The sequence below is a fragment of the Daldinia decipiens genome, assembly GCF_022478715.1.
Source record: "Daldinia decipiens strain CBS 113046 unplaced genomic scaffold F4813scaffold_18, whole genome shotgun sequence".
In the NCBI taxonomy this organism is placed as follows: Eukaryota; Fungi; Ascomycota; class Sordariomycetes; order Xylariales; family Hypoxylaceae; genus Daldinia; species Daldinia decipiens.
In genome coordinates this window covers 189,005-215,259 of record NW_026054561.1, presented here as the reverse complement: position 1 = coordinate 215,259, position 26,255 = coordinate 189,005, and the positions used below count along the sequence as shown (strand labels likewise).

The following is a 26,255-nucleotide window of genomic DNA, read 5'->3' as shown; positions in this document are numbered from 1 at the left end:
AAAATGCTCGAAGCCTGCAAGCGTGAAATACCCTGCTCGAACACCCGGAGAGGCATCCCCTACTACCAAATGAGCCCGCCGGCTAGGTTCTCATTGGCGGAATGAAGTCCTATGGCTGTCACTATCTCGACTTCACACACACTAGTGACAAATTACTAATATATCCCAGGTCCACTTAGTGAAAATGGTAGAGATATTACTTGGCTACCCTGTTCGCTCATCAGTTCATGGGATTTTGAAGCGTATTAGTAGTGATATGGGCGACTCGTTCCCACGAAACGGGTACGGGTATGTCGGCGAACTATCCGTTCTACATACGTACCTGTCTACACATCAGGGAGGGACGGTGAACACAATGCTGCGCTGTGCCATCGAAATGACAGGTAGGGCTAATAATATAAGTGGCCCTTTTAACTTTCCGGGATTTGTTCTATTAATCTCGGCCAGTGTTCGGGATCTACTCTAGGAGAGCATGTGGGTCAGAATCATTACACAGGCAGACAGGCGAGAGGTGAAAGGGAGAGGTTACGACGTATAACCTACCTACCTACACTACCTACCTAAGATCTCCCATCCACCGTCGTAACGGTCCCTGGTCAGTTTGTGTTTGAATCATTCGAACCCCACGCGCGGAGGTCCCTAGTCGACGTTAGAAAGTCCAGAAAAACTAGAAGATGCCCCAGAGTGCCGGGTTTACATCCGATTCAGGAATTAATATCCCTGAAGTAGTCCCAAATCGGGGGCGATCGTCATATGCGATAGGCCATATCGCTTTTCGGTTAGGGGCTGAGATGTCTAGACCACAGATCCTACGTATCATCTAGGTTAAGTTCACAGGCGATTAGGTTGGCAAAAAGCTTTACACTCGATGAGATCTGGTAAAGAGATCATACCTACCCAAAATACCCGGCAGGCATACCCTTAGAATATTATGCATATTACTTTTCTCATCCTTCCGACTACAGCTATATCAAACGGCAACGCCGGAGTGTTCAGAGCGCTGTGTCCTAGAATATACCAAGTAGCATCTTGCTGAACAATGCTTTATTTCCCATGAAAGAAATGAATGACCCGGCTCAACATCCGGCAGGCAAGATGATGAGTCGTGCTTCGTTTACGTCCACCAATAGCATCTCACGATGTATGTCATTTTATGGACATAATGTGCGAGGAGTGTCTAAGCCGAGAGTCCAACTCCCGAAGAAAGCTTCATCAAGAGCCTCGCTCTCAAGATCACGTTAGGGCCAGCTGTCAAACTCGCAGCAACGCTGCACGACGTCGGAACTGGTGAAATTGTTTGCTACGAACCACGAGGTATGGCTAACGTTAGGAGTTTAGTTGGACAAGTTTCCCCGGTGATGAGGCGAGCATCCAACGTCCTAGCGTTGCACCCGGAACCTATGATAGGACGAGTTAACTTCCGCGCTCCCCCGATTTACCAATATTGGTTGCGAGAAGTGGTACGGTGCAAGCTCTGGAAAAACTGGGTGCCTAACGTCAGCCATCGACCCAAGACCACGGCGTAATCTGGATCCCAAGGCGGCCTAGATATGTATGCAGACCACCAGATCTGTCTTGCCCTCGTAGAAGGATTATTTTTTATTCTTTTTCCTTCTTCCTTCCGCTACTTTGGTACCGACCGGGGTCTTCCGTTCTTCCAGCAATCATCTTGACCGGTACCAGACTATCAGATTTGCTGGCGTTTCACTTTCATAATGCCCCGCGCCCGCCTAAGGGGTGTGGTTTCACTACGAGGTGCCGAGAAATACATACTCTCGTGACATTGATCCCTCGTGCTTAATAGTACGCAATCATTGTTATTATAAAGGAAAGGCGTGACCACCACCATCTACGTACGGGAAGCCATAGGTACATTGCATTCTCGGACCTCGTCCCGGAGCCAGCCATCATCTTATTATACAAAACAGAATATTGCCAACATGCATACATAGCACTTTGTAAGTTAGTACCGTTACCGTTCCGTGATCGGTTCGATACATCTCAACATCCGGCGAATATTGAAAATCGCTCACTAAGGATTATGCCATGATGACCAGTCTCGCACGTGTTGGGATGAGCTGGCAGATGATCCTTTGCCTACCTTTTCCCGCTTCATATCTTCAAGGTAAACTGTTCTTTCTGCTCCCCGTCGAAATAACATACACTCTTGTATCATGGTAGTTACCTAGTTAAAAGTTATCTGAGAAACTTTTACAGCGCGATTCGTGGGCGTAACCCTCGTGTTTCCAGCTGTCAAACACGTCCTCCTAACTAGTTAAACTACCAGCTGATTAGGCTGAAGGGGAAACCCTTCTTTTTTGGATCCTGGATCTCTGGCCGCGAGCCAATGATACCCAACGTGTATGATCGCCTGATCTTATAGTAGATCTAGCGTGGGGCGCTTCCCGTTTCCTCATAGTTACCACCCTCTTCTTATCTCACCATATAAATGGTGTCGCAACGGTGGCCCATTTAGGTAACCAGCTATCCGACATTGCCTCTCTTTTGGCCGGATCTGGAAGCTGAATCGGCTCGACCCTGGGGTATATGCCTGCTGAATAAGGGGTGCTTGACTCAGCCGAATTCTACGCCGGAAATCTCCATTGCCTTTATCTTGATAGATTACATCCCCCATACGGTGTATGTCGATTCGTAGTGTAGGATTAGCAGACCTCCATGTCACTCATTTGTCCCTCATTTCTACTTCTGTAACCCAATCCCCCCTCAAAACGAGCCAGCCATTCCTCAGATGCATGTATGCAATGTATAAATGATACTGATACTGGCTAGCACACCTCTCGGCGGTGCTGCCGTGCAGAAGCTCTTCCGGCCTCGGGAGTCCCGTTGCCGCCAGCGTTGCCGCAATATGTTTGTTGCATGCGCTTTGAGGCGAGCACCCGGCGTACCCTTGCGTTCCTCTCGGATGACTTAGCCAAGCCAGTCCAGTCCCTACGCTATCCGTTCATAGGCGAGCTTTGACCGTTACGAATGTATATATTGTCGCATTAATGCGCATATGTACATACTTTGCACATAATAAAACTACGACATATCCCGCTACGACGCCGCCTTGCCCCGGTCCTATAATACCCCCCATCATATTTTATGGTGCGGAAAGCAGTAGGGTTCAAAGCATGTAAATTGTTCTGCCATCCGCTTGCCCGGGTGTATTTTATGATATATCATATTTTCCCTTCGCAGGGGAACAAGCATAAATTTATATGGTTCTGCGGTGGGTACTAGTTGTTTCCGTGGCTCAGGACTATTGGATGCGACTGATGAATACGGTCCACCAGAGGGCGTTATGTACAATCGTACAGTACATACAGCATCGTATGTAGCTGGTACATACTTGGTAGGTGTCGAGTGGGTCGAACGAATCGCGAGTTTGAGAGTTGGGAAACTTGAGACTCTTCTGTGTGAGAGGCAAGGCACTACGTAATCAAGGCCAGGGGCAACACAAGTTGACAGATGATAATAGTACATAGGCCAGTAGGCAGGATCCGGAGGTGGCCGGGCACGTAACCAGGTTGCCCTCCCTAGTGTATGTCCTTCGATAAAACCCCAGAGCACCTAAAGCCAAGACTTAATGAATCTAGGGAATATCACATGAGCTTTCCTTACCTAACACGATGGAACTCCCCCAATGCGACGCTCGAGAAACTAAGAATGCAACTCTGTGGCTTTTGTCCCAGCGATCACTAGGGTCCACTATACCCACCGCATGCTTATCACGGAGAAGAAGGGTGACAAGGAAGAAGACAGGACATCCAAGGGCATCCAAGGGCATCCAAGGGCATCCAAGGGTATCCAAGGGTACCCAGGGATATTCATGAGCTCCTATTGGCGCAGCAAAGTCCGGTGAAAGGAAGTGGTGAGCGATTGTTCAAAGCCCACCGTCCACCAAACTATCCCAGAGCCTGGTCCTTGAATGAATTAATAAATTAGATCGGGACCGTTTCCTCCCTGCCGCTTCTATTATGTAGATGGATGCATTGCAGGATCTGGCTTCTAGCTCAGTCCTCCATACAGCGCTCTCGCCTCGTCTGGGGTCAGGGGCTAGCTGCTCTCATAGGCGATGCTAGACTAACCAATAAGCCTCCCCCTTAAGTCATCCCAAGTAACAGAGCGTCGGGCAAGTCTTCACTAGCCGGCTTCTTCTGCAGATACTCTATTATGCGTACATCTGATATATCCCTGGGGTAGGGGTCAGCTCTGACGTTGCTCTATAGCCGAAGGACCTATTGTCGCAAAGCGTACAAGTTTCTGTCACTTATCACTTCCCACAAAGTGAGAGGTTCAAGAGCGGACGGGGATGAGTTGTCAACTAACCTACTGCAAATCACTGATATTATTCCAAGGAACTATACGTGGTACAAAGGCCGCTGATTAGAGATGAGTACTACCACACTCTTGATTCTCCATCACCGTTCCGCATATCGGGACGCACGGTTTTTACAATATTAGTCAAAATACCTAAACCAGCATCTCCTAAACCACGCTGGAAAAGTGATCGCCGATAATATTCCCCCGGTATGCATTTGTATCGGTACGCTTGGCTTATGCCGTAATTACCATTAGCAATTCCCTTTGCTGATACCTCGGCTGCTTGCGGATCAGAAAGCTACGCGTACGACCGCCTTTTCCTTACCTGTTAACTATGTAATATGCCAAATCTTTACATTCTCCCTTTCGAGATATCTTAGATCACGATCCTATGCATCGAGATAATCTACCTAAACTCTGGATCCCCTACCCGTCCAGCATGTGCTACGATACCTATATATAAATTAATAATTATGTAAGATAACTGACAACATTGTCTCAAGCCGCTGTTTCAGCCTTACTGTCAAGTCAATATAGCCCTTCCGTTTACTACCCAATAGAATTCCCCATACCTACATCTTCATGTATGTCTTAACTTGCCCTCTCCAGCCGATAGGTGCAACTACGTAGCCAAAAGGAATATGCAGATTCTTCCAGGTGGACGCCTTATCGCTACCCATCCTAGATTCACTATCCTATTCACCTACCTAGAACAGGACGAACAGAACGAGTAGGATATCCGCACAACAGTGTATGGCATCTACCGCGTCTTCGTTGCACTCATGAGTACCTAACCTAGGTAGTTACGCCTTCGTATCTAGTTTCATCTGTTTCGCGCATAGATCAGCTTTGCGCCGCTGATCCTGTTGCTACCTAACCTATGAATTGTCTACACGATACGTGATCCCCTAAAGTTCCCGCTTCGAAGCGTGCAAGTGAGCAAGGGACAGACGGTAAGATGCAGTCAACCGAGACAATCAACTAATGAACCAACGAACCTCGGGCTACTTATACACAACAAGCTATACGCCCTGCTAGCCTTCCATGCAATGCAATCGTCGCTACAAATCCACCAGCGATGTAACTGTTGAGATTCACAGTAATCCGTTGCCCTGCCGGACGGAGTGGCGTCGAGGTGGTAAGCTGACCATCAGATTCCCGCAGCCATTATCGAGGGTTCGGAAGAATGAAAAGAGAGAAAAGAGACCTGTCGTTTCATTTAACTTTTTTGGTCTGAGCAACTTGACCCGATCTCTCGATTACTCCATGCAATCTTGCAGGAAGGGGGCGCCTTTCAGTGATCTTATTGCCCCCCCTCTTCAACCTTTTTTTTTTCCGCCGAGTCTCGCAAGCCAATCCCAGTCATCCACATGCACCACCGTAAGCGGATAACGCGTGCGCTTCGGGTGGTCGCATGGTCGGCGCTCGATCTCGAATCACCTATCTGCATTGGCTCTGGTTGGAAGGATCCCGCCTTTCCCACATACCTACAATATAACAAGATAATGACGCAGTCCTGTGTTTCGCAATCTATTGCGCCGACAGCTGCCGCGACGATCTATCCTCCGGGGTACGCGCGTGGGTGGCGACCAACAGCGCCGTATATCCGGTCGGGGTCGTTCTGGACCTTCTTAGATGCCATGTCCTATCCTTCTACAAGCGTCCATCTGCATACGCCGAGCTGTCGTTGGCGATCTGCTTATACATAGGTAGGTAGGTAGTATAGTCAGGCCTTTTGACCGGTCTGCCTGAGGGATAGCTGATATGTGACAGGTCTTCTAGGTTGCCTCGGGTAGCAGTGAGACGAGCATTGGGCCTCTGTTTTCATTGAAGAGAATTGAGTATGAGACCACCACTGCATGACGTAGCAGTAAAAATGCCATTTTTCATACACGGGAATAGCTCTATGCGCAATCTTGAATTACCACCTGTCTACCACGATTAGCGTTTATACAGTAGCTTGTACGTGACATCATACAAGATATGCGCTCTCTTGGCACATCTCAGATTCGGTACTTGAATGTTGCTTTGTTGAAACCTTGACTTAAGTAGGCGGAGACGAGGCGGGCCAGTTGGAAGTCCAGCAGGTCGGAACGCATCAGATTAATTGCAAGCTGCAAGCTCTAAGCTTCTGTGTGGCGCCGTGGCGACGGTGGCTGCATATCTATAAGTCGAGCCTTAAGTCATCATCTATTACTCCTACATACGTGTCCAGTCTTCGTTTACGTAGGGGAAGATATAATACATCGAGTACATTACCAAGGGGAGAATGCCGTACTATGATAGATGGTTTAATAAAGGTACCTACCTATCAAGATAGACCTCTTAGTGTTTGGGTTAAGTTTCTAAAGCTTCTGAGAAGACCCTTAAGTAGAGTGACGAGGAAGAGGGGGTCATTGGTAAGCCCCCAATAGATGAAGCTCTTTACCCTGCGGGCATATCCTTAACATGCTGTGGGTAGCCCGCAGAAAAGGCCTCTCAGGCAAGCTCTCGACAAGACTAACTAACTTCCACGTGGCCTAGCCTTATAAGTTGCACCATAGGAGAAAGTATTCGGGGGTATATTACCTGCGTAGTATATTAAGTGCCTACCTAAGTAGGTAAGTGTGTACGTCTATATGTTTTACCATGCTCGAGACGGTAAGTTGGAAAATGACCTTAACAAAAACGGACAAACAGTAATCTCTTTGGGTGGATAGCTGCCCCTTTAAGTGTTTCTTTGCAAGGTTCGTCCGAGACATTTGGCATTGATTTACATGCAATGCCCATATATAGTATTCCGTGCCGTTGCAATCTTGAAGGTCTCTACGTATTTGGAAGCTCAACTCCTACATAGCAGTAGATGCCGATACAGCACCATTACGGAGTGTTTATCATAGCGTACTTACCAATATCCCTTGTGAACTTTTACCAGCATTCTTTACTCGGTCGTGCACAAAAAATAAATAATAAATAAAGCTGCGTCAGATAGGCAAGAATAATAGCATAGCCAAGTGATTACAATATGAATTCCCCCAATTGCTCATATAAGTTATCTCCAGCCCCTTGCATCTCATATTCGGCCTCCGGGGGAAATAGGGAAAGATCTGATGGCGAAGAATCAGGCGCCCGCGACTCTAGGTCAGCGAGAAGCGGCTATGTGTGGATGAAGCCAAGAGATCTATCTTCGATTGAAACTAGATCGAAGCAATGGCTCGGCGCCGGAAAGAACAGAACCAGGATAGGTAAACGGGGACCCGAGGCAGTGGGTGTAGCAGCGGTGCCAAGGCCAGATGGGCCTAAAGCTATTCCCATATCTGTTCCTGCCGCTACCACCACGCCTATAGTAATATGTAATTATAAGATGATTAGTATAAAGCAGCTACCCCTTTGGGTATACGGAGTAAAAGATATACTCATGGTAGCATCTCGTAAGAATAGAGTGCGCGCTTTCTGCGTCTCTCTCCCTCATGACCGTTTCGGCTAATTCCGATTGGTATAAGTCGTTATAAATAGCAAGAACACGCTAATTAATATTTGTATGGACCCCTCCCAGCTATGGCTACTGCCACCGAGGCTGGTAGTGTATATAAGTTTACGCTTGTCGGCCCGTGACCGCAGAGGCGTGACATATTACAATTCCTAGACGCGAATCGCAACACAGTGACACGTATGATTTAGATCATAGAGGTATACAAAGTCGGGATATATTAGTACGGATAATTACCTAAGAAGCAAACAAATATCTCACATATGGCGCAACTACGTCTACTGCCTTCCATATCTTGGTTCTACCTGCTCCGGCCGTCTTCCGTATTATAGTGGGGCCGAACGCCGGCTTTCTTCAACCTAAAATTATTAGTGACCCGGGTCATTTACTTGTCTTACTTCGAATGCTACTTTGGATTATACATGCCATATAATACCAATGACGGGAGTAGAAACAATATTGTAAATGGGACATTTGAAGTTGAAGTCACGTTTATTACGATAAATGTATTTCAGGCGAGGAGGGCATCGCGGCGGCCGGCGTATCCTATTTGTTTTGTTTAGATTGCTATCGGACTCGGAGGTCGATAGACGAACGATAGCTTACCTATGTCGGATTTTTTGTATGCTTTTCTGACAATAAATATATTTTAGAGTGGTCTCTTGTGAACGCGCTGGCAGAGCATGAATGTCTCATAGTAGCATGTGCCAGTTGATGATGAACACTACGTCGGCTTGATGCTATAATGTTATAGACACGAATTTAAATAAGTGACAGTAATTAACGATGGCGTATAGCCCCGAGTCGGATTTATTTTTTAAGGCCATTTCTTTCTATTGCGGCATGGTATCTATTTACCTCATATGTTCATATATAAGGGCCTAAATATTTTCATGTTGGTATCTACACATCTACTTCACAAATACAAGCAAGCTTTGAAATCCCACCTAATTCTCCAGATATCGCGGGATTCATCCTGTAGGTGATACACAACTTCTGTTCATAAGTACTCAGCAAAAACTCATGATGCCCACCTTATCCGGGTTTGGGGCTCTTTGGCAGCAATTCTTCCCACCAGCCCCCGCCTTCATGGAAAAGGATAAATTGGTCCTGGGAGTCAAGTCGGCAAGGTCTTTATCATCACCAGTACTAATTCAGGTATTAGACTCTCTCTCTCTCTCTCTCTCTCTCTCTCTCTCGTAAAGGTCCTCTATCCTACCGGCGCTACCAGTTACCTCGCGGAACGCTTGCTCACCAAACTCCGGGCTACTACAGCCGAAGTTAATTCGACTTTGCCCTCTCCCACAACCCCATCGAATCTTGAATATATATTTCTCAGCCTCTCCGATCTGGAGATAAGCAGACCAGAAGCGGCGGTATTAGCAGCGCAGGACCCGCGCCTGGATATTCTGTGAAATAACGCTGACAATAGATGCCCGCCAGGAAGCGTAACGAAACAGGGCATCGAGGCGCATGTATACGCGAACTGCGTTGCTCTGATGCTCTTCGCGTAGGACCTACTACCGATACTCTGCACAGCAGCGCAGACGGCCGCTCCAGGCAGCGTGAGGATTGTATGGTCAGGCTCTACACAAATTGACATGTGCGCGCCTCAGCATGGTATCAACTTCGCATGCATAAAAACCCACCATCGTCACGTATAAGGATTATAGCGCATCCAAAGCAGGTAATTAGTTCTTTGCAGCCGAAAACGCTCGTCGCTAGGGCCAACATGGCATTGCTAGTATCTGTCAGAACCCTGGGAATCTGTATGTGGATATAAGGTACCTTCGTAAGGAAGACAAGGACTGGGACGAGACAGTAAGGGAAATAGCTGCTAATATTAGGAGATCAAGTGTTATACTAAGCTGTCAACGGGCAGTAGCGATGTGATAAAGCTCGAGGACGTTAAGCAAGCATTTTAGAGTTATAAGATACACTCATAGATATATGCAGAAGAAGAAAAGGTAGTAAGGACAGGACATTCTTTCAGTCCAAGCCGATGTGTATGGGAATATCTATACCCTTGCCGAAACAATGCACGCGGAGCATGACATCGGTATTATTGACTTTCAGCAAACGACACTATCTGAAGTGGCTTTCAAAATAATAACAATTTGAGATCGTGGTACTCTGCTGCAGAATGCTTCTGAAGCTGTCACCAGCTTTATGGTTCGCCACGAAGAGCTTCTATCATATTAAGGATCGAAACAAACCAAAAATTAATGCGTAGCTTTAATATGGGTGATCTGATAGACTACACCCGTGATGAATGTATGAAATCTTATTGGGTCGAAGTATACTAATGTATAGAAATTATAGTAGCTGGAAAGAAATACTAATTATACCTAAATGCATGTTATCTTGAGACAACTGGATGTTAGCACGTTTGATACGAGTTAAAGTAGTTCATGAAGACAGCCGCATTGGCGCAGTATGTGATAACTGTATACAAAAGATGTCACTTCTTTAAATGGGGATATGCCAACCAATGCAACGTACTAAACACTGGTGAAGATGAGCGACTTCTTTCTAGGTAGTTGGGATTCGAACCCTCTAGGAAGATTGGCTGACAAGCATGGCTCATAGCAAAAAAGTGACTATGGAATATAACAGCTTCATGAAATTCACATGACCAAGGGGTCCCATCGACTAAAAGATGAATAATCTTCGATATATTTCATTCTATCATGAGTTCTAGTGTTACAATCTCTAGAATTACCTTGCGTCTCCAGCTGTCTTCCTGTGCCCTTCTGATCGATTCTTTCGATGCGCACTGAGACCAACTTACCAAGCTTGCCACCACGAAAATTATCCAAGTTAAACGTAGACGTTACATAGCTCATCTTTTCTAAGAGTATTTGGCGACATTAGGAGATAGATATGTATGAAGTAGATAAATCAGTCGTTCAAGTAATGTTATTTGTCTTATGTAGTTGAGAAATTAGGGAAGCATTATGTCTATGGCGGTAACCTTAGTAGCGATATAATGTAACTGGATGTCTCGTCATTTGACCCGAAACCTCAAGGAAAAACGTAACGGTCAAATAAACGTGTTCAATCTACCAGCCACCAACAAAACTCGAAGTTAAGATACATTAAATCAGCCAGCCATCAATAAAACTCGAGCGTGAATACGAGGAAATGGAGATGCCTTGTGTCATTAAATTCACACAAGTGATGAGATCCGGGGATCGGCATAGGTCTGCCAACAAGCTTCGCTTACGCGTACGACGCCTATTGAATTAATAGTTGAATCATTGCAGAAGATCGTCAACATTGGTGCCGCTGATGTACATAGCCCACTCCGTTGCATGCGGCTAAATAGGTTGGCTGGGTGTATTTAACGTGTATGCAACAATAACGATGACGGCTGCAGTAAGTAAATCATCAGAATAGACTGGACCCGACTGGACCAATCAATAAACGGCAACAATTAGGAATCGGGCGATCAGAACTTCGCAAAGTAGTGCCACAAACCATTATGATTACTCGGCACAGATGGAGAATTTTCCAATAATAAAGATTAGGATGGGCGAAGTTGTTATTGCTACAAAATCTTGCATACCTAATACTGTGGGAATTGTCTTAATCATTACGAATATAGTCGGTAAGTTCTACATAACACTACAGCAACAAAAAGACTATAAAAATCAGGTCACACTAACTACCTACCTAGATACCTGATAGGAGAATACCCAACTCCAAGTATCCAAGCGTAAGATAGAAAAGGGACTGCCATTTTGAGGAGGTTGAAGGTAGTTGGAACTGTGGGGTTCCTACGAGGCGGCTGAAAACTTCATACAGTGTTCTTGGCCTGTACCCTCCCTAGCGCATATCGCCAAGTATGTGCTTTGCCCGTTTTGTGATGACACGGAATGAAGCAGGTAGGTTAGTCGAGTATGGGTTCGAACTGTATACCTACCTAAGGTACCACCTACCTTAGATATTCAGGAAGGATTTATAAAACCACGGTACCTAACCAACTTCGAATATAAACTCTAAAAATATAAACTACTTTAATAGTGATTATGTACTTACTTAACTTAGGTAGGTAGTTAGAAGACATTGAAATACGACCTCCATATTCGAAAGTCAATACAATAAAGATAGGTACCTCAAGTACATGTAATCTTCACGAGACACACTTAGATGTAGGTGATCAGATCTGCATAGTAGGCAGGCAGTATGCATTACCGTTCCCCGCGTTTTATTATATGTTAGTTGGTCTAATTGCAGATTGGTGTAACCTATCATCTTGGAACTGTCCCCCCCCCCCCTACCTTCGATCTTTTCCTCTTTTCGCTCCCACGATAGGGACCACTCGAGCACGTAATAAACTAATAATGTATGGTAATGTCGTAAGCCTTGGCTTTGGCTTTGGCTTTGGCTTTGGCTTATTATATTACACCCTACTTCCGAGTTTCTACTTTCTTTAATTCAGTTAGGTTATCTCCAAGTTATTCACTAACAAGCTATCTTACTGTTAGACTCATTCTCTTTACCTTCGTCTCCATTATCTTATTTGACTTCCTGAGGCTATTGATCTTAGTATCTTATACATCTGATATTAAGAGGTATACATGATCGTTTAAGCCTTTCTACATAACTTTGATTATTATATAGGGCTCTTCCAGGTGTACATTACGCAATTGGCAATGTTATTATATAAGAATATAGCAAGGTAGTCTAGGTAGTTATGGATATATACATACCTGAGGTACCTAGATGTTAAAGTGCTACCAAAGACATGACCATTGGGTACAACTTCATCTAAGCTACCTAACATAATATATAATAGAACCACACTGCTATATACATCAGAAATCAATCACCAAGGACTACACACCCACGTCAAACTATCGCTCTACCTAACCAAAGCGCGGCTCATATATACTATGTACGCCGCCCCCTATTTTCCCGAGCCTATAAATACATACTTTCTTTTCTTCGTTACACATCTTCCTGAACCCCATATCACATAACTAATTACACAGACAGGATGCCTGTCAAACATGAATAAAATATAAAAAGTCGTGACATCTCCCAGATCGCTCGCTCGCTGATGAAGTACCACTAAATCAATATTGGACCAACCATATGGTACACTGTCGTAAATAAACACCAATCCACCCCACCGCAGAGCTCGTCCGAATGCCGGTTTAACTCCAACCCCGCCATATAAGCCAGCCTCGCCTCGCCACATCAATACCATGGCAAATAGACGGGCCCTAAAGCATTCGCTTGCCTCACCCCTGCGCCCCCGCCAGGAAAAAATCAATCTCCTTGCCCTGCCCAATAGCATGCTCGTTTTCCGCAAGCTGTTCCAGCAAGCTCAAGAACGGGTCTTTGTCCTCCCCAGGAGCAGTAGTCGGGCTGCCGTTATGGCTGCCCGCTCCTGGGCTCGGGACGGCGGCTAGGTGCAACGGCGGCTTGCGGGGGTCTTCTTCGCCGTGCCAGGGCGTGGGGGAGGAGAAGGTGTTGGTTGGTACGGTTCCGAACATCGGGTCGTAGCTAGCGATGCCGAAGTTGCTTTCGTTGTCGCCACTCGGGCTGGGAGTCGCGTATTGATACGAGGGGGAGAAGGGGACCGTCGACATGGCTTCTATTTGCGACTGGGTCGGCTGGTAGGATGCTGGATTGAACCCAGCTCCTGTAGCTCCGGTGGCGGCAGCGCTAGCAGCCTGATTATTACTGACCGTTTCGCGTCGTTGTTGCACTGATAGGGTAGTACTACTGGATGGACTATCTGTGTAGGGAAGCAATGAGCTGGACGTGTGAATCATAGATGATGTATGGGGGGCTGCAGAGAAAGAGAAGTGCCGGGGATGGGCTCCAGGGGTAGGCAGTCCAGGAGTTAGGGGTCTGTTGTTAGCTACGTTAACTGAGGTTAAACTTATGTCGGGTCGTCTTTGGCTAAGAGCAGTATTCTTTCGCTTTAGATTTGGCCGTTCGAAATCAGTATTGATAGGCGGCGAATACAAATCAGGTCCTGAGTAGGTATCCGTGGCGAAATTAGTAGCGATATCCGAAAGGCTAAGATTGGTAGCGTCGAACGTAAACGGACGACCTCCTGGCCTGCTAATATTCGAGTAGCGGTCAAAGAAGTCTTCGAGATTGAAAGCCGGTGAATAGCGCATTGAACTGTTAGCAAGACCCTTGACTAGTTCGGCGTGGGCACTGTATATGCTTTGCAAGGCGTCGCGTTGGTGTTGCACACTCGCCCAAGTATAACTCAGCTCGCTTAGTTGCTGCAGTTCTCGGGATAGGAACTCCGACGATGATGATAGAACACTCATAGATTCTCCCCCTCCGTTCTTGCTGTAATGTGTCCCATGTATATGAACTGTACCTGCGGTGCAGATACAATAGCCAACAAAAGCGGGCCATTCGATGGATGGCATCTGTCTGCCGAGCTCGACCAACTCAGCAATCGCATTGGCATGCAAGAAACATATGTTAGTGGCTTCTATTTGCCAAGATTGATGTTGGCCCGTCCCAGCCAATTCCGCAAGGTCAATTGGGAGGAAGGGTCTGTAAATAAGACAATGAATTAGGTGGTAGACGAGTTTGCCGAGAACAAGAACAGTCGAATCAGGTTGCCCGAATAGGGTATCTACACTCGAGAAGACGTCGGCAGTCCCCGAGGCCCATATATCGAGATCTTGCCTGATTTTGGAAAGTTCAGAAAGGGCGTGCCAGGGGAAGTGAGAATCGCCTTTTACACCTCCCGCTGCAAGATATCTATTTGTAATTCCCAGAATACGGCTGATGTCGATGAGCATTCCGCTGCTCCCCTGAGACTTCCTGCTGTTACCTTGTAGGTGTTGAAGGTTCGATCCGTTCTGAAAAAAGTCTCCTTCGACAGGTAAACTGGATGGATTCGGAGACCAGCACGGAAGGCGTAGAAGAATAGTCCTGTCGCTGATAAGACAGGAGCGTTTTGATCCACATGTCATGAATCTATCGAGAAGATAACAAGTCCAAAACAAGCGTCTTCTCATTTCACGTTCCACGGCTGTTATCCTAGCTTGTAGATTTACCTCCCGGTGTAACTCAAGGGCCATGGCCATTCCAATGGCAATTGCTTGATGAGATAATTAGTTTAGGATTCTATAAATTGCACCGAACATCACCATTCTCATCTGGAGACTTACTTAGGAGCATATATGCCTTTTTACCCTTGCCTGCTGCCGTAAACGCGGTGACGAGGAGAAGGAGAGCTTGAAGAGCATCGATGGATGGCTCGTCTGCATCAATCCCACCCCTTGATCGTAACGCATACTCCTCACTCAACTTAGCAGCGGACTGACATCCACCAGGGTGCGTTGTGTATCTAATCAAGTCTTAGTACACATGCTTGGGTACCTAAGGTTACGGAGCGGAAGCGAACCTAGCAGCGACGGAATATATGGCATATATTAAGTAACTAGGCAATTGGTTGAGTTGTAGCCGTTGTCTCACCGACGATTCATCAAGGATATGGTAGGGTTTCGCATGGAACCGAGAAAAGTACGTGTCAAGGAGCGTATCTATCTGTACGCCAGGGGAGGGCTCGCTGGAAATCGAAGGTGAGTATATAGCAGATTCAGAAGCTATCTCCGTTGCTCGAGAAATGTCTAGAGTTGGACGCTTTGATTTTGGCCCAGAATCTGAATCGTCTGCTGCCAGTCTGGCACTAGGAGACGTTTCTTCCGTACTAACATGCGGAAGATTTTCAGTGGTTGGTGAAGCATCGGCCTTTCTATGATCTTTGAGCTGAGCTTCTAAGCCATCCACCCTCTTTAGCAATGCCTCCAATACATCTGTCTTGGGGCCTCGTTTTTTTGGTATAGCGTCTGTAAGGATAGGAATCAAGGTAAAATTAGCTCCGCTGTTGGAATCTATCATCAAGGGGCTCTCCCGCGGGCGAGAGAAAGCTAACTACGTACCGTAGATACATGGGCATTGGAAGACTTGACAAGCTTCGCAGGATGGACGCATTCGATTGCATTTAATCTACACGGAGAATGCCGCTCGTTAGATTAAGAACAAAACTGGGCTAATTGGATTTGATCCGGTCGACGTAAGGAGCCTTACTTTCCGCTTCCGACATGACTTGCAATTCATTGCTTCTCGTGGCTCGTTGCCCATACGACGACTTGGTAATCGCTCGATGCCGATTTGTGGCCGCGACATAATGATGGGTTGAATTCCGGGGAGAGGTGCGATACTCATGATGACCGATTCTAAATATATCTCCTCGTTTAAGGGTTTCTGGAGGCCGGAATCGAGACTGTCGTTGTCGAATCGGCGCGTCCAATCCCTTTCTCTCTCTCTTTCTCCTTATCTTTCCTCTATAGAGATAGAGTTTCTCACTGAACGGTAAATGAACCTCTCATCCTTATAGTTGACCGATTGTCGGCTACTTAGTTTGGATTTCCGTGTTGATATAGTGCTATAGTGTTTGTTGCATATTGTATTATACTTAGTATACTTAGTAACGATGTTGACGCGCCCAATAACACTACTATTTTGCTAGAATTTGGAGACATGGAGAAATATGTACGGCGGAGAGGAACTAATAAGAAGAAGGGCTCACGACCGCACAATGCATGTTGAAATTTGTGGTTCTTTATTCAGATGGGAAAAGATGGGGCATAGTTTATGCGGAGAGACGCTGAAGATGTGGGAGACGGCTTGTGGACGATTGGGGTTTAGTGACTGACTTTACCGGCCCTATGTACTAACGTCTTGGGGGCATCAGCAAGGGCCTACCTCTAGCACGATCCTGCTCATTACCCACTCGGCTCGTGAAGCCCTTGTCAATGCGGGACCTGACGGGGTAAACTGGGGAAGATTACAGGGAACTGAGAGGGCCAGGAGAGCAGGGGGTTTGGATTGGCTACAAACTGGGACCGAGCCGTCGGAAGGCGACCAAAACGGGGTTCTTGCAGACTTCATTCTCGGCCCATGTTAATAAGAGGGGCCGCTTGCCGTTACTACAGTCTTGAGCTTAATGCTATTTAGCTAGATTCCCGTGCTGTACGCAATGGGAAGGACACAAACCGGCGGAAAGGGAATACGGAGGAGTTGGTTGTAGTGGTGGTGATAGGTAGGGGTGGAGGAGAGCTCTAACTCTTCGAGAATTATACCACGTGCTAGAGATGGCGGCATCATATGTTGCGCGCCAATAGAAATCAATCCTCATTGACCTCCCTAATCCTGACTAACAGTTTTATCCTGGTAGTTGAAGCCGTAGAAGCGCCGACTCCACTGTCCTCGTGAAGAGCCGTTCAGAGTTATTGATCCTCGTCGTGGAATTTCTAAGTCTTATGCCCATACTTTCTTTACCGTACGAGCGAGCTTTGACTTGCCAATCTTGAGCGACTTATGGGTAGATGGTGCCACATTGAGAACTATTTTAAGCTGTTATCCAAGTCGAATGTATTAAGCCTCCCATATGGAGGAGTTTATTCGTAATTTGGTGCCGCGCAGAACCAGATACTTCCTAGAATAACAGGAAAGGTAGTCCCCGTTGCCAGCTTGGCGGATGTCCAACTAAGACTTAGGCTGGTACTAATTGGCTTGACCTTACTTATGTTAGCTTCGGTGCAGGAGCGTTGTATACTAGCTTGATCCTCGAGCCATGAGTGTTGAATATTGACCGCTAATGCCAGAGACAGTGGTTACCTCTGATGTATGAAGCTAGACCTGGTGGCTAGCATGGAACTACTCCATTCTACGAATAGCTAGGTAAATAGTTGGAGGCAAATATGCAGGCACACGACCTCTTACATTATCCATATCTGTGCGTTTGCGGTTAGTGTCGTGTAAGTGTATGTGGCTTCCAAGGCACATATAGGCGCATAAGCTCTGGATCTTGACAACTTCCCCGCGAATAACTACACATGTAGTCTCTACTAGTGCTCCAAGTTTAGCTAGCCTACTGTTTCGAGACATCAGGACACCGAGTGAACTCTCGAGAGGCTATGATTCCTCTAGGCCGGTTGTGACGTACCGGAGCATCCAAGTATGTATCTTTCTCTGTCGGATTGGATGTCATTGTCCCGGGCACCGATGATGATGGCCCCGTGAGACCCACCCCGAGATATTAGAACGTAGCTAAAATTGTAACGGACCCTAGGTAGGCATTCATTCGTTTGAACTGGGTATGTCTAACCGGGTTCCTGATGACGTGAACTCAAAACGCCCATTCGGAGATGATGGCGCTTGGTGTGTTGTCTTGCTGATACTTGAACCGAGTCCGAACGGCTCCTCATAGTATTTACAATAGCTCCATTGGGTCTGGGGAATTGATGCCCTGCTCGAGGCGGATACCGACAGCGTGGGATGGGCGGTGCTAACCGGCAGGACCCAGTAATCATGCATCTATATCAAGAGTTGGGACGGTTTAAAGATATGGGAGTACCCGAATAGATGACAGTGGGTCGATATATCACATCTAGGCGCGTTTGATGTTGCAAGGCCGATCGTAGGTATATTATAAGTAAATTATAGGGCCAATCCGGTCCATGTTTTAAGATTCTGCCATCACGTAGGCTTGTACAGGGTTTTCGAGGGCATCTCGTAAGATGCAGTTCCACGTCACTGGTACTGCGCGTATCTAGATCGTAGATTGTGTGGTTCACGATCGTAACAATGACACGTGTGATACTATATACCGAATGTCTTATTTCTTGTTTGAGTCGAGGCCTCTTAAGACTCATCTCGGAAGAAGGCGCGGGTATGTATTCCGAGAGTTGGCAAAGCAGGGGTGTTGTGAAGTTTAGAAGATAAACGTTCAGTAAATAATAGTAGGTTTAAAGATTTTTAAGGTTGCTGTAGAAGCCGGACCGGGTTAATGCTCGCCGCTCGAAGACCCGAGTCCACTATGCCCCTCTTTTATACCATTAGTCTAAAATATTGATTACCTAATATATGTATTTTAAGTACTTAACGAGGTTATTCGAATTTGGAAATAAGAACGGATGTTTACCTAGGTACCTATACATAGGTAGTGTACCTTGTTTATGTATGTCCGTTAAAAGATAGGCGGGTATCTCCTTTACTTTACCTTACCTAGGTAGGTACCTAGGTACCTTACCTAAAGTTCCTAATAATATCCAGAACGCACATACATATAAGAACCGATATTTATATTTATATTTATATTTATACATAAATTTATATTGGGTTGAGGATGCACGGAACTAATCCAGTTATCCTAATAATATCTTCCCAACAACTTATATTACTAATACCTAGCACATCCGCACGTATGAAAGCGACGCTCGAGTATACCTGACTTAAAGTCGCATCGGCTCGTAATGTGAGCCAAGTTTTTTCATTGCAAGGAACAAGATTTATGTCTAGGTACACCACACTAGAGCAGCCCCTTGCTTTAGGATATGTAATGCCCAGTTCCCCGGCCACAGCCATTTAGGTTAGTGACAGATCCGGTCCCTGAATAGCCTGCTGGCTGGTACTGAGGTGCAATATTGACATGTTGCACCTGCATCACACATGTCAGAAGTCGAACGATACCCTTATTTTCTCGTGAAAATGATGAAAATGATAGGACATAAACACGTCCCAACACACCTTTATCACGAACTCGGACTCGGGATAGATGCCGTGAAGCATCAAATTCTCTCCACATCGAGACGATGTGGGTAACCCTTTTATTATGGCTGGCTGCATGCAGCTTCGGCTCCTCGAGTGTCATCTCGACTATATATCCTGATATTCAGGCTCTTTTAATTGAACGACTTATACCGCATGCGGGTATAATATACGAAACATACGAAGTACCCTGCCGGACCCCTATAAAAAGTCTGCAGTATCTTTAAAACCCCCTATCATCCTATGCGCCGACTCAGGTACCCGTAGGCTATATATCAAGCCCACTGGAGCATCGTATGAGATTATATTAGTCTGAGTGTATCTGCAATAAGCCGGTCTTAACCGCATAGCATAAGCGTCCATTACTCAGCTTTTGCATCTCGATTTATCAAATTTCTCACTTCGCTGCACTGGGCTTGACTACTCATTTCAGCAGCCACCCGGAGAATTGTCCGGGTTCTAACGCAAATTCGGCATTCACGAAAATTACCTCCAGGCTTTGGTAAAAACTCCGAGCTGCTATAGTGTGGATTGACTCTAGCACTTCGGCATCAACACCTAACGGAAGGAGTAGGGTTGTACGTAGACGTAGAACGGGAGACAAGGGGCGTGGGGGTTCAATGGCATCTCCAAAAGAGTATGTGGTTACATATGTGCACTCCAAGGTTTCTATACTCGTCTGGCGCTTTAGTTCGGTATCGATGAATCACCGTACCTACCTACCTAAACAAGTATAAGCGTAGGTTAAGCAATACGAGCATAGTACTTCTCGGCCTTAGATAAGCCTGCCCAATTACGAGAATGCCCAGGCATGCTACACCGAATATCCTTAACGGATGGTTTCGTAGCCCCTTGGTTCCGTACGTCGGGACTGCGTTCTCGGAAGAATCTCCAGTTCACTTGAACTTGTAAATACAGAGAAACGGGATGAAGAAAGGGTGCGGGTAGTATACTGGTAGTATACTCTGGAGAAGACGCCTATATAGAAAAATTTCTGAATAGGTCTCCGAGATATGCCCACAACTAGCTGGCCCAGAGTTCAGAAGAATTACATCTGATCGCATCATACACAGTTCGCCGGTAATCTGCATATATTGAATCCTAAGCACTATGCATCTAATATCCTACCAACTCTCCCCGGGGTATATATATATGATTCTTTTAAAACATTCCTTGACCGCCCGCAAGCCGCACAAAGCTGTAGGGCACATTTTGGCCGACGAGCAACCTAAGAGTTTCTACGGTTGTGAATGCTGTCGTATCTGCTACACCGTACGCGGCGAAGCCACTCTGTTCAGCAACCGCACTTGGGTCTCCCTTCCTCGGTCCATCGGCCAGGTCCAGGAAGACCTTGCGAATCTGCGTGGATGAGCCTCTTGAGCCTCCAAACACACGCACAAGCATCCCGACGATATTAGATTTCTCGGGTCCCAGAGCAGAGATGATTACGAAAGGGCTGGCCTTATCACGCACCATCCTCGCTCTTTGGAGACTCTCTAAACTGTTGAAGGGCTCGACTTCGAGGCCGCGGGCTAGACTAGGGGGTGTTTTGAAACCAACAGTATATACCTTACCAATTCGAAGCGCTTTCAATGCGTACATAGCTGACGCTGCGTCGTCGGAGTTCGCTGCTAGGACAACTGCCGCACGACCAGAGTAAGCCGAGGGCGCAAGATCACGCGTCAGAGTACTGACGATGCCACGCCAATTTGCGTTGTCAAAGATTAGTGTCGAGCTTAGTGGCAACCCGTTACAATTGCCGATGCCAAAATTTAGGGACGTGTCAACACTCCGGTCAGAGCCTGAAGGAGTGGCAGGGGGTGCTGAGGATGGTGGAGACGATCGAGACTGAACGACGATGGTATCAACCATACCAATCGTACGAGCAGCTTCAGTAAGTGATGGGCCCAACCCATTATTAAGCCCCGCAAAGAAAGAGCTCTCGTACATGAGACTTGCTAGAGATACTGGCGGACTCAAATATGCCCCGCCGAAGGATTTTTGATTGCACAACGCCTCCACACAGGTAGGTCCCTTAAGGTGTCTTTCGACAACAGCAAATTGGTGTGGTAAGCCAAGCTCGTTGAAACACTTCTCGTAGAAGGGCGCGTGCGGAGTCGCGATACGGGAGAATGGACTACTAATTCCGTAGAGACTCTTCTTTGGAAGTTGGCCAAGCAATGACAGTGCGGCATTAATCTCAGCAGCACTCATCTGACCTGGCGCAGCAATTATCGGAAGAAGAGGGTGAGTGATGGGTGTGAAGACCTTGTTTAGAGTTCTCGAGAACTGACCAGTTTCGCCCATATTGACGGCTGAAAGGGGGGGCGAGTCTGGATATTCGCCTCGAATTTTCGAGCGGAAGTATTCCAACTCGAAATTTTCATTGTGATCGTTTATTATTGATATCATTTTTATGATATCGGCATATTTTCGAGACTCAAGGAAGATGGACTCTGCCTGGGCTGAAGGCCATTTGAATGTGCCAGAAAAGTCATGGAACGCAGACATAATACGGCTGCTCCCGCGTTTTTCGTACAGCCTCCGACGAATATGTTCCGGAAGCCAAAGCTCGACGTCGATATACTCAACACCCCACTGGATAGCCCGGAAGAGGTATTCGTAATACAAGTCGGGCTTATCCATCGGAAACCGACCGTTCTCCTGCGTACATCTTGTCGTGAAAATAATGGGCAATTCGGTCCTCTGGCGCAACAGCATAACTTGTTCCCCAACGTAACTCAGACTAGGTATCGGCGCAAAAGTACCATCATTTAAAGGTTCTTTGAGAAGGTCGACACGTAGTTCTACAGCGTCGGCACCAACCGTGAGAATATCTATGTTAGGAAGGGCTGCCCGAACATCAGGAAATGTGGTCGAAATGAAATAAGTGCGCGGCTTTGACATTAATGCGTCATGGTGGTTAATCTGACCGAGGGTGAAGGAAATAAAGCGGGCTAGGTCTCGACGTGAGAATGATGCTTCGGGATATAAGAACTCGTAGTCGCACTGCGCAGATATATAAGTGTCCGGAGGCATCCCGAGATTGACGCAGTGAGCATTAATCGCAACCACCGCATCTCGATTTCGCGAAGAAATATCAATCTTGGCGCTTCCCAGTGATATTCCAAGTACCAATTCTTGCTCTATAGAAGTTATGCCCTGAAAGCTGTCGGCCATTCGATACGGTTTCCCTAAGACGTCTGCGAAAACTGATACTATGCGATCCTGGCCGGGGCCATAGATGATAACCGCCGTTCTAGTATCGCCTTTTTGCAGTCCGCTCGTAGTCTTAGACCCCTTCATAGCTCTCGGTCGCAAGTTTCGCTCTATATCTATTTCTACGGTTGAGATGGATGCGCCGGCATTGTTAAGCGGGCAGGCTGGCGTAGGAGCCTGGTGCAGCTGTTGGACTGTCGCCATACTGCCCTAATAGACGACGTCCCCGCGTTAACAAAGGTAGATCTCTAGGCTTGGGGAGTGATTTAATTGATCCGAATGACCAACGATATTAATACTATGAACGGCTGAATATCGGGATCGTCTCGGGCGACAGGCTCTTCATGACAGGCGTGTCCTTGAGCTTACGTTCGGTCGGGGAACTTATCGTATGAAAACAATGAGCATCAGCGCCGCATTAGTAGAATGATATCTAGGTACCGTAGGTGTTTTGTCCGGAGTTGTCGGCGAATTATGAATAGGTCAACTCATGCGGCCTTATAAGATATCGCAAGAGACATCTTGAGGTTCGAGAAGATAGAATCATAGATATATACAAGCCTCCACTATTAGAAAGCTGAAAGTACCTATTGAGGTCGCAAGTGGGAGGCCACGAGGCGAAGCTACGAATGCGATGATTAGAAAACCAGCCAAAGTAGGCTCGGGAAAAATTCCCTAGTGCTTCCAAGTAATTCTTCCGGCCACTCAAATGCAGAATTATCCAGCTACGGATCAGCGCCGAATCAATTGAGGCGAGAGCCTCGTAAGTAGAAGGAGTAGAAGGAGATAAGAGATGAACCAAGGCGACTGCAGGCATTGGTGTTTAGGCGAAGGAGCTAAAGTACCCAGGTACAATATTTCGCCGAATTACAGGCTCTTGGGTGCAAATTCCGGGGGCTACTATGCCGCTCTTGATGCCATTGGTTCAAGTGTTTCTGGGGGTCCCCACGATTTCAAAACCCGACCTGTAAATTTACCCCGGCATCCCTGTCCTGGTAAGTTTAAGCCTTCCATAGTGTGTACCTAAGGTTAGGTACCTGAACTACCTAATCTTAGCTGTTTTCTCTGCGAGCTTGATAACGTGGATAACGTGGATAACGTGGATAACGTGGCGGAATCTACCTATTAAACGTCTTTTCTTCCTTGAGTGCTGATCTTTATAATAGGTAGGTAGGTACCCATTCCCCTCATTGGTTTGCTGGGATTACTCTTCGTAGGGATCATAGATAGCAACGAAGCTGCCCTCATTTTCCACAGAATAGACCTCGTCTACGAACCATAGTAATTCCTGTATTGTACATAAAAACCAAATAGACTTGATCACAGAAGTGATTAATCGCTTAATATAGTCTTCATCATAATTTTCTGAATTTATAGTAGGTAGTATGAAGTGTGTCAATTATTAGCCTTCAACTGTGAATATAGAAGTTGAACAGTAAATCAATTGAATTGTTAATTCATTAAATACCTACTTACCTAAATATAAACCATGCGTACTTGCTTGACACAATTGGTGTAAAGAAAGGGTTGAGTAAATAATATATGCAATTTCATGTGCCTTTCCCTGTATAGCTTCATATGTCGTGACCTAGTAAAGTCTCTGGTTCTATTCTAACAAGATGACATTCAAGTACATTCTGACAGCCCTGTACTAATTGCCTAGGTAGGTAGTTGCTTAGTTGTGGAAACTATATGGCAGTTCCTAGAATTATAGAACTAATCGCAATGCGACCTCGGTAGAACATCCTCCTTTAGCAGAGAGTTGCATTGAAAAATGTATCGTACGGTTTAGTACGTACGAGCACGCCACAACATGACGATTGAACGAAATATAAAAGTAGCACTTCATAAAGAAGACGTAAAGGTCTAATTAATAAGCAATATTAGTAAATATTCATTGTCAAGAGAATATTATTATTTAGTTATCCTTTTTGAACCTAGATACATATCCTCTTTGTGTATGAAGGGCCCCTAGATGATCAACATGAAGACGGGAGACACTCTGTTGGTCCAGACGGATTATATTACTTCTCTGCCTCCAATATGCATTACAGTCCAGGTGCTCCGATCTTAAGATCTGGTGATCTCGTCAACTGGGAACTTATCGGTCACTCTGTGCCCAGTCTCGATTTCGGCGAGAAGTATAATTTGACGAATGGTCATGCATATAGGGGTGGAACATGGGCGTCCACGATGCGGTTTCGTAAGAGTACCGGGCTTTGGTACTGGATTGACTGTGTTGACTTCTGGTACACTTACATTTATACCGCCAAGGACGTCACCGGACCATGGACCCGCGCGGCTGTGCTTCCAGGTGGCACATGCTACTATGACTGTGGCCTTCTTATCGACAATGATGACACCATGTATGTCGTATACGGCTCTAGTGACGTGTCTATAGCCCAGCTATCTAAAGACGGACTCAGCCAAGTAGAGACCAAACACGTCTTCAGTGCCTCTGATGTAGGGAAGGGTGGAATCGAAGGAAATCGTATGTATGAATAGGATGGGCTCTACTACATTCTTGACGATCATCCAGGCGATATTACCTATATATGGAAATCCGAAACCCCCTGGGGCCCCTATGAAAGCAAGATACTAGTTAACGGTATTAAATCTCCAGTACCCAATGGCGGAGCTCCGTATCAAGGAAGTCTCATTCAGGCGTCAACAGGTGACTGGTACTACATGTCTTTCACATGGGAATATCCAAATGGCCGTATACCTGTTCTGGCTCCAGTAAAGTGAGGGGAAGATGGCTTCCCCTTTTTTGTTGCCGACGAGTCTGGTGGATGGGGTTCATCTTATCTGACACCACTTCCTGTCAAAGCAGTACAAAAATGGGCTTGTACTGACGCTTTCGATGACAGCACCCTAGGTCCAGACTGGGAATGGAATCATAATCCTGATGAGACAAAGTACAAGGCTGGCAATGGCGGGGTGACTTTATCCACTGCGACTGTGACGGACGACTTGTACGCAGCGCGTAACACCCTAACCCATCGCATTCATGGAGAGTTCCCCGTCGGCACTCTTCAAGTTGATTTTACTAATATGGCCGATGGTGACCGATTTGGCCTTGCAGCTTTCCGGAATCGCACTGCTTATATTGGTATCCATTATGATGGATCCAAGTACACATTATCCGTGGTGCACAACATCACACAAGAAGAATATGCATGGAATACGACTGACCTCGGGGATATAGTAGCAACAACAACAGATATCCCTAAATATAAGACAATTTGGCTTCGGGCGTCGCTGGACGCTCGAGCGAGCGGTAGTTACGCGGCCAATTTCTCATACAGTATAGACGGGCAAAAGTTCACCCAATTAGGGGAACCTTACACGATGTATACCGACTGGGCATATTTCATGGGCTATCACTTTGGAATTTTTAACTATGCTACTAAGAAGCTAGGTGGCTCGATTCGAGCTTTATCTTTTACAGGTGCGTAAAGTCGCGGGTTCGAAAAAGGGAGATCCCATAAATACCCGAGTTTTATATTTAGTCATTACCTATGCTTAAATCTTCTTATTTAGGGAGTCTTGGCCTGATCTAGACGCTGGTCGTGATAAGTAAATTAGGCTCGACACGCTGCACAGCAGGTTACTCTTAAGATCTTGAAGACTGCAC

The 26,255-nt window shown here is 46.3% G+C and overlaps 4 protein-coding genes across 4 annotated transcripts; 2 read left to right on the top strand and 2 right to left on the bottom strand.

The window, feature by feature from the left end:
* Positions 1–8,821: 8,821 nt before the first annotated feature.
* Positions 8,822–9,210, top strand: F4813DRAFT_389817 (uncharacterized protein; the record flags this gene model as incomplete). The annotated part of the gene is made up of 2 exons (XM_049246909.1): positions 8,822–8,941; positions 9,001–9,210. The coding sequence occupies 2 exons, from the start codon at positions 8,822–8,824 to the stop codon at positions 9,208–9,210; spliced, it is 330 nt and encodes a 109-aa protein (XP_049099198.1).
* Positions 9,211–12,478: 3,268 nt separating this feature from the next.
* F4813DRAFT_360752 (fungal-specific transcription factor domain-containing protein) lies at positions 12,479–16,420 on the bottom strand. The gene is made up of 5 exons (XM_049243447.1): positions 15,875–16,420; positions 15,727–15,793; positions 15,189–15,633; positions 14,953–15,131; positions 12,479–14,882 (listed from the first exon to the last, which is right to left on the bottom strand). The coding sequence occupies exons 1-5, from the start codon at positions 16,010–16,012 to the stop codon at positions 13,045–13,047; spliced, it is 2,667 nt and encodes an 888-aa protein (XP_049099197.1). The 5' UTR covers positions 16,013–16,420; the 3' UTR covers positions 12,479–13,044.
* A 3,910-nt stretch (positions 16,421–20,330) lies between these two features.
* F4813DRAFT_360748 (aldolase) lies at positions 20,331–23,407 on the bottom strand. The gene has a single exon (XM_049243446.1). It carries the CDS (start codon positions 22,820–22,822, stop codon positions 20,561–20,563), a length of 2,262 nt encoding a protein of 753 aa, XP_049099196.1. The 5' UTR covers positions 22,823–23,407; the 3' UTR covers positions 20,331–20,560.
* A 1,228-nt stretch (positions 23,408–24,635) lies between these two features.
* Positions 24,636–26,114, top strand: F4813DRAFT_396457 (glycoside hydrolase family 43 protein). Its single transcript, XM_049247825.1, has 3 exons — positions 24,636–25,081; positions 25,124–25,337; positions 25,368–26,114. Exons 1-3 carry the CDS (start codon positions 24,662–24,664, stop codon positions 26,075–26,077), a joined length of 1,344 nt encoding a protein of 447 aa, XP_049099195.1. The 5' UTR covers positions 24,636–24,661; the 3' UTR covers positions 26,078–26,114.
* The last annotated feature ends 141 nt before the right edge of the window (positions 26,115–26,255 follow it).